The sequence below is a fragment of the Moschus berezovskii genome, chromosome 4, assembly GCF_049115385.1.
Source record: "Moschus berezovskii isolate FMDL1 chromosome 4, NW_MosBer_1.0, whole genome shotgun sequence".
Classification (NCBI taxonomy): domain Eukaryota; kingdom Metazoa; phylum Chordata; class Mammalia; order Artiodactyla; family Moschidae; genus Moschus; species Moschus berezovskii.
This window is the reverse complement of record NC_142463.1, coordinates 109,115,168-109,123,782: the sequence shown is the minus strand read 5'-3', so window position 1 is coordinate 109,123,782 and position 8,615 is coordinate 109,115,168. Positions and strand designations below refer to the sequence as shown.

General features: G+C 54.4%; 1 protein-coding gene across 1 annotated transcript; it reads right to left on the bottom strand.

Moving 5' to 3' along the window:
- Positions 1–406: 406 nt before the first annotated feature.
- On the bottom strand, positions 407–8,314 carry CHRNB2 (cholinergic receptor nicotinic beta 2 subunit). The gene is made up of 6 exons (XM_055402842.2): positions 8,251–8,314; positions 6,823–6,968; positions 6,591–6,635; positions 6,062–6,171; positions 4,335–5,304; positions 407–577 (listed from the first exon to the last, which is right to left on the bottom strand). Exons 1-6 carry the CDS (start codon positions 8,312–8,314, stop codon positions 407–409), a joined length of 1,506 nt encoding a protein of 501 aa, XP_055258817.1.
- Between the last annotated feature and the right edge of the window lie 301 nt (positions 8,315–8,615).

Below are 8,615 nucleotides of genomic sequence, written 5' to 3'. Positions count from 1 at the left end.
CTCCCCGTCGCGTCTCCCTTCTGAGCTGCATGGTCTCAGGCCAGCCCAGCCAGCGTCAGAGCCCCTGTCCCACCCCGGCTCCTGCACGGCCCTTTTCCAGGACGTGGAGGCAGCCAATGACGTCACTCCGTCCTCCACTTCTCACCCTTCGTCCTCCAGCAGCAACACTATTGCCTGAGTTCGTCCAGGAGGAGGAGACCCACCAGGGCACCACGCAGTTGGTCCAGCCTCCAGGTTAGCGCTGGCTGGGTGTGGGGGAGGGGAGGGGAGGGGAGCGGTTCCAGGTGAAGCAAAATGACGGGTCTGTGGGGGCAGCACCCCTCTTTCTGGTCGTTCACTCATCTCTCCTCCACCCAAAACTATTGTCCAACGGAGGGGCTGAAGAAGCATGGAGCTGGGGAGGGCCTCACTTGGAGCTGGGAGCCGAGTGGTCTGCATGGAGGAAGGTGGCAGTGGTGTAGTTCTGGAAGAGAGGCTGCAGGAACATGCCGATCGTGCCAAAGACACAGACGAAGACAAAGATCCAAAGGAATAGGCGGTCGATCACCATGGCAACATACTTCCAGTCCTCACTCACCTGGAGAGAAGAAGGGTAGGAGACCCAGGAGTCAATCACATAATACAGGAGGGGACTGGATCGGGTATAAGCAACTTCGATCACACAGCACCCCTCTCCCTCCGTGACCCCAGAGCGGCCGTTCCAAAGTTCGGCTCCAGTCTTGCCTGCCTAAAAGCCTCCAGTGACCCCACTGCCTTCAGCAGCCACGCAAACTCCCAAGTCTAGAATCAAGAGCACCCATGACAAATAGGAGCCAACATTTATCTTCTTCCAAGTCCGACTCAGACTTACCAAACTCCAGTGTGTCCTCAGGTCTCTGTGCCTTTGGGTCTCCTCTCAGTCTAGAATTCCAGTCCTCCTTCCCTGCTTGTGAGCTCCTACACATCTTTCAAAGCCTGAATCAAAACGTCACCTCTTCTATGAAGCCTTCTCTGACCCCCCGGATCAGAAGGAACCTGTTTCCTCTGGGGTTCCCTCAGCATTATCTGTACATCTCTGTGCTGTGCTGTGCTTAGTCACTCAGTTGTGTCCAACTCTTTGCAACTGCATGGACGGTAGCCCGCCAGGCTCCTCTGTCCATGGGGATTCTCCAGGCAAGAATACTGGAGTGGGTTGCCATACCCTCCTCCAGGGGATCTTCCTCACCCAGGGATTGAACCCAGGTCTCCAGCATTACAGGGGAGATTCTTTACTGTCTGGCCACCAGGGAAGCCCAGTATTTTTACTCCACTGTATTGTCAGTTCAATTCATACGTCTGTCCTCTCCTCCCTCCCCGACCCCCACCCCAACTTAAGCTATGAGCTTGTAAACTACAGGGACCTGGTCTGACTCATTTTTGTAATCCCAGAATCTCAAGCACAGAGTTCCAGTAAATGAGTGTTGAACCAGTGAATGAATGGCTGCCCTGCAGGCCTCACTCCTTATATAACTGCCTGGGGAGCCCCTTCCAACAGCCCCAGGATGTGAGGACTAAGTCTCAGAGGCAAACAAACCCATCCAGAAGAGAATAACCACTGTGTCTGGGAGCCAGTCACAGGGTCTGCATGAGCGCCGGCCTCCACTCAGAGCCATTCCCTCCTGTCTGAGTCTGGACCTTCGCACACGTGTTCATCTGTAACCTTGTGCCTCCTGTGTACCTGGCACCATCCTGGGCACTGGGGATGTGAGACAGCAAGACAAACACATCCTGCAGTTCAGTCTACTGAGGGAGATGGACACAAAATAAGTAAAAATAAAAATAATTACACCCTTTTGTGTGCTTACATGGAAACAAAGGACAGAGAAATGGAGGGGGAGATATCATTCAGCATGTGATTTGGGGAGGCCTCTTAGAGTGAATGACACCTTAAGCAAAGATCTGATAAGTGACAAGAAGCCAGCTGTATCAGGAATAAGTTGAAGAAAGAAACAGACAAACCCAAACTGTGGTGGTGGTCGTTTAGTTTCTAAGTCGTGTCCGACTTGCAAACGAAGGGACCTTCGATTGGCCTGGGTCCTTCAAAAATGTCTCCGCCAGGAAAGGCAAAGCTAAGGAACCGTTCCAGAGCGACGCAAACTAAAGAGACAGGACGACCAAGTGCAAGTCAAGATCCTGGACTGGGCGGAGGAGGCGCTACAAAGGCTTTGCTGAGACAGCTGAACAAATTTTAGCATGGACTTTATATCAGATAAAGGTATTGATGCTGCTGCTGCTGCTAAGTCACTTCAGTCATGTCCGACTCTGTGCGACCCCACAGATGGCAGCCCACCAGGCTCCCCCGTCCCTGGGATTCTCCAGGCAAGAACACTGGAGTGGGTTGCCATTTCCTTCTCCAATGTGTGAAAGTGAAAAGTGAAAGTGAAGTCACTCAGTCGTGTCCGACTCCCAGCGACCCCATGGACTGCAGCCCACCAGGCTCCTCCATCCATGGGATTTTCTAGGCAAGAGTACTGGAGTGGCTTGCCATTGCCTTCTCTGGGTATTGATGCTAACTTCCTGAATTTGATCACCGGGCCTGGGCTATAGAAGACAATATCTCTGTCCTTGGGAGAGAAAAGCTGGAGTATTTGGGATAAAGGGTCACTTACTCTCAACAGTAGGGCAAAAATTAATAATAGTAATACTTTTTAAAAGGAAAAAAAAGAGCATTCCAAGCAGATGGACCAATATGTGCAAAGGTCTTGAGGCAGGAAAGAGCTTAGCTTGCTTAGAACAAGCGTCAGATAAGCCAGTGACCTGAGCTGTGGAGAGATGACACAGAGTGAGCAGGAAACATTGTCTGTTTGGACAGAGAAGCACAAGAACTGAATCAGGGAGACCATCAGAAGTCCCTGCCCTAGGCCAAGCAAGAGCTGATGGAAGCCTCCAGCCAGGGAGAGAGCATGGAGGTGGTGAAAAAGGATGGAGCTGAGAATTATTTTGGAGGTTGAGCTCGCGAGACAGGACTTCTGATGATTTGGATGGTGGAGGAGATAAGAAAGAGAGGCATCAAGGATCACTCCAGGCTTCTGGTCTAAACCATTGGGTGGATGGTGATGCCATTTACTAAAAGACGGGGAGAAACGAGGAGGAGCCAGTTGGCGGTGGGGATGTAAATCAAGCACTCAGTTTTGGACATGTGAAGCTTGCGATGCCTGTGAAACAGCCAAGTAGGTCATTGCATCCTCATCACCTAGCTCAGTAAATGCACATTACATGAGTGTGCTGCAGTGGGGGAGGCAGAGGCGGTGACACAGCCAGCTGAGCCCCTGCACCACCAGCATTCCCTACTTGGCCTCCGCCGCCTCTGAGCCTCCAGCCCCATCCTCTCTTGCCTTGGACCCTCTCATCTTCCATCAGGACCATAACCTGCTCCCTGGCTCAAGTCCTAGCTCCTGCTCTCCCAAGGGACAGAAACACTAGACTCTGGAGCATCCCACCCCCCACAAACGATAAAGTAGGAGCCTGTCCTTCCTTACTCCCCAGGCCAGAATGACTGCATCCCAGTGGAAACATGGCCAGTTATCATGGCAACAGTTGAGCCACAGCCTGGAACCAGCCAGGTGATCAAAGACTGTTGGATGGGGCCGGCCACAACGCCAAATGAGAGGACGTCAACCCCTCATATTCCCCGCTCCTCATCCCCTGGTCAGTGTTCAAGTCCCCTTCAGGCAGAGCCACTGCAGAAAAAGCCAGAAAGCTCTGGGCAGGTCTTGGAAGCCCTGGCCTTCACCTGCCTCCACCTCCATAAATATTTCACAAGGCCATTCCCTGAGGACTCAGAAGAGAAGGAAAAGGATATTGATTTGTGGCTCTGTCCTCTTCCCAATGGGCGGTGGAGCCACCTAACCACCCCCACACCTCCCATACACACTTTCTACTGCCCTCAATTTTGTCCCCAACAGGGGGCGCCCAAAGGATTCATCCTCATTTGTGCAAAGAGCTGCAGGTTAGCAACATGGTCTTGGGAATACAAGCGGCAGAGAGGGTCTCTGGGGACAGAGCCACGGGCCAGCTGCAAACCCACAAGGGCCTCCTCCCCTTTCTGGCCACCTTTCCAAAACTAACGACGCTAAGGATGTCCCAGCCGAGGCATTTCCCTCCGGATGCTAGTACTCGGGAAGCCGCAAGGTCATCCTGTACCAACCACAGCTTAGGAGGCGCCACCTCCCAGAAGCCAAAGGAGAAGAGGCTGCACCAGCCCCAGGCCGGACTCGCATTGTGGGCCTCCTGCACTCCGATCAGCTTTGTCTGCGGAGCTTCCGAGGGGCCCTGCAGCCCCGCATCCCGTGCCCGAGTCCCTGCGCGGCACTCACGCTCTGGTCGTCGTCCTCGCTCCGCATATGATCTGCGATGAAGCGCACGCCGTCCACCGCCTCCTGGAGGCCGCAGCCACACGGCCCCCCGGAGCGCCCGGGGCCTGCTGCCGGCGCCGGCTCCGAGCCGAAGGCCCCAGCCAAGCCCTGCACCGACGCGCGGTTGACGAAGCACGTGCAGGAGTCGGCCCCCAGGGCCTCGCGGAAGAGGGCGCCGGCTCCCTCTCGCTCGCGCTGGCGCCGCCGCAGGCGAAGGCGTTGGCGGGCGCAGCGGTGGCGCGGCTGCTGCATGAACAGCAGCGTGGGCAGCTTCTCCAGGAAGACGACCTTGACCCAGGGCGCCATGGTGTGCGTGGTGGGTGAGCGGTGGTGCACGTTGAGCACGCACACGCTGGTGACGATGGAGAAGGTGACGAGCACCATGGTGAACATGAGGTACTTGCCGACTAGCGGAACGTCGAGGGAGGTGGGCGGCACGATCTTAGAGATGAGCAGCAGGAAGACGGTGAGCGCCAGCAGCACGGAGATGCACAGCGTCATCTTCTCACCGCAGTCAGACGGCAGGTAGAAGACGAGGATGGCTAGAGAGGTGATGAGGACGCAGGGGATGATGAGATTGATGGTGTAGAAGAGCGGCTTGCGGCGGATGATGAAGTCGTATGTGATGTCCACGTAAGTGGAGTCATCCGGGTTCTCGTTGCGCCGGCCGGGCAGCGCCACTATGTCCCACTCGCCGCTGGGTGTGAAGTCGTCCAGGTTGGCCACGTCACTCTTGAGCACCAGGTCGATCTCAGTGCGGTCATAGGTCCACGAGCGGAACTTCATGGTGCAGTTCTGCTGGTCAAATGGGAAGTGCTTTACCTCGATCTTGCATGCGCTCTTGTAGATGGCAGGCGGCAGCCAGAAGATGCTGCCATCGTAGGAGACCACGGCATTGGAATAGAAGGACACCTCGTACATGCCGTCGGCACTGCCAAGGGATGGCACAGTCAGCCCTGACTTAAGCATGCCTCCACCCCATCCATCCACCCAGCCCTGAGTGGGAAGAGAGGAAAGCCGAAGGGAGGTATGGGAAGAGGGAGATAGGAAGGAGCAGGAATTAATAAGCAAGAAGGGGATGGGGGTGGGTTGGGAGGGAGAAGAGGTGTCCTGGTCAGAAGGCCTGAGGGGCCCCTCTGTTACTTGTCATGCACTGTATAAGCCGGTTGGTCCACATGAAGGTGGAGAAATTGGGGGAGCCAGGGAGGTCAGAGTGAGGAGCCCAGAGCAACGGAGAAGGACAGGGGCAGGTAGGAGCAGGAGATGGTACCTAGAGCCTAGGGACTAGTGGCTTTGGGTCTTGGAGGGAAGATGGCTTATTATAGGAGAGCAGATGGAACCTGGGGGAGAAACTGGGACCTCCAAGCTCTTTGATTCTTACCACTCCTCCAGGAAAGCTTATTTTTTAATCAGTTTGCGCACTGTGGGGCTGTCAATCCTTGTTTGTATCACACTGCAGCTCCAAACACTGGGAGTCCTAATTGACTGGGAGGGAGCTGGCCATAACCCAAGCTACCTTGGCTGTCCACATTGTACCTCACTGGTTTGGGTTTGTCCGTCTGAGTAGTGGCTTGTCTGTGCCAATGAAAAGTCCCTTCTCTCCCCCAGCATGAGCTAATTTACTTTCTCCAAGACCTGAGCACTCTCACGTTCTCCTCCAGCCTTCCCATCCCTCCAGGGTCACCTACTTGTTGTACAGGACCACATCTGGGAGCCAAATGTGTTTGGAAGGGAGCCGAACTTTCTTCATGTTGTCAAATTCCTCAGGCTTCCAGGTCAGGCGATAATCCTCCCACTCCTGGGAAAGGGAAAGAGGGAGGCAGCACCAACCTCTGCCCTGGGAGGGGCTCAAGGTCAAGGACAGGGACAAGAGGAGGCCTATTTGGCTTAAGCAAGTTTTTAAAAGTCATTGCCTCGCCACCATGACTTCTCAGCCCAGCAAAAGTGGTTTCTCATTTAATTTGCATAGCCAAGCCAAGATATTAGAATCTACATTTTGTGAATGAGAAAATGAATCTTGCAGTGTTTAACATATTCGAAGTTAACAGAGCTGGTGAACAGAAGAACCAAGACTCATATCCAGTTAGTTAAGATCCTGAGGTCTATACCTTTCTGCCTCTCTTGAGGAAATTCAAAGAGGGAAAAGCACATGCAAAAAAAAAAAAAAAAAAATGGAGGAAAGAGAGGCCCAGAGGTGTGGACAGGAAGAACTCTAACCTGAGTCAGCCAGACATTGGTGGTCATGATCTGCTCCCGCTCATGCTGCAGGGAAGAGAAGGTGCTGAGAAGTGCCCCCCGCCACCGTCCCTCAAGTCTGTGGGCCCCCTACACCACCCAGGTTCCTTCCCCCACCTGCCCAAGCCTTGGGGACTCCAGAAGAATTAGTGCAAACATATTCTGGCTATGCCAATTTCAGTAGCTTGGCAGAGAGTTTGGGACCCCCACTCACCACACTGATGAGCTGGGCCAGTGACACCATCAGCTGTACTGTCACCAGCTCAGAGCCATTGGTGGCTGGGCGGATAAGTTTGTTGTAGCGGGAAGGATCCAGGAGATGCTCTACCAGCCGCTCTTCTGTGTCTGTACCCCAGACTCCTGGGCAGGGGAGTGGGGTGGGGGGCAAGAGGTAAGTACACAGCAAGGAGGGCCCACCCAGGATCCCACTCTCCCTAGGCAAGTGGGACAACCTAGGCCCAAATAGGAAGCTGTAGTTTCCCACAGCCCATCCCTAAGAAGATAGCAAAATGCTTAGGTTGCCCCCATGGAAGCCCCTCATATAGCTTCCCTCCGCTCATCCCTAAGAAGACAGCAAAATTCTTAGGTTGCCCCCATGGAAGCCCCTCATAGAGAAGTCCCTCTCTGAGATCACTGACCAAGAAGCCCAGACAGTCCCCCAACAGCTTCCCACTAAAAACCCATTCTTCAAGGATCAGTGGAGACCCTGCTCTTCCAGGATGATTTCAAAAGATTTGAAGTTTCTGTTTCCATGGTTTCTTCTAGAAGATATCTACAATTCAAGGAAGGTTTTAGAGGGTAGTGAAAGGAGAACAGTTATATGTGTCCCACCATACAGCCTTTCTTCTGTCAGGGCCCATCTCTGTGTACAAGTAACGTTATGTTCCTCTACATGTGACTGGCTGTGACCCCCTCCCCGAAAAGGTTTTGGGTTGGAGTAGAATAATTGGGCTACCTGAGCTGTGTGGGACAGGGCATATATTTAGCCTCAAGTTCCACACATAAAGGAGCTCATCTCTCATGAGATTGCAGGTAGATGTGGAAAGCTCATTTGGTTGTATATTCCTTTTGTACCTGCCCCACCACACACTATCTCCTGCAACCCTGCACAAATGCACCCCCATGTCCTCAGAGACCCCTCCCTGGCCCTTAGCCTGACAGAGCTTCTTCCCTTCCGAGTCTCCTGCCCACCCTCCAAGAGAGTTGAGAAGTTGCTTGTTTCCGTTTCCTGCCTTGCCCCTGTGGAGTGAGCAAAATCAGGAGCCCAATATGAGAGACAGGAAATGATGGCGAGCCAAGTGAGGGTGCCGAACCAGGTAGATTTTCTTGAGATAATGGCTCACTGGAAGTTAAATAGCAATTCAGCTGCAATCAGAGTCTCCCCCTCCTGCCACCCCAGAAACCCTGGGGAGATCCCCTCCTTCCTTCCTCTCTGTACCCACACCCTCCCCACCACCACTGCCCAGGTTGCCCTCTCTTCTCCGTATCACTTCAAGCAAGTCCTTCTCCCAGTTCAGTCTCCCAGGTACTCCCAGCTGTCCTGGGGGTCTCTCCCCTAACCTCCAGCAGACTTCCCGCCATAGAGGTCCCTCCCTTACAAATTCGAGCCTGAGTGAGACAGAGCGTGGCGATTTGTCCTTACCTGAGCACAGTCCGAGGAGGCCAAAGCTGAGGAGCAGCGCCATGGGACCAGAGAGCCAGGCCATGCCTCTGGCATAGCTCGCCTCGGAACGTGCCAGAGCGCGCCGCAGGCTGGAAGGCCGCGGGCGGGGCGCTGTCCGTGGTGCTGAAGCCGCTCCTGCGCCGCCCGCGCCAAGCGGGAGCGGAGCCCAGGGTGTGCTCACAGCCTTTGGTGCTGCCGTGATAATCTTCACGGCGGTTCCCCGGGCTCCAAGAGCGAGAAGGAACCCGCTTCTCGCTTATCCCGGTCTGAGAAGGCGGAGGCTTTTCCGGCTGCTCTTCCAGGGAATACAATTGGGACGGTGAGAGGGAGGAGTCTCCGCCCCG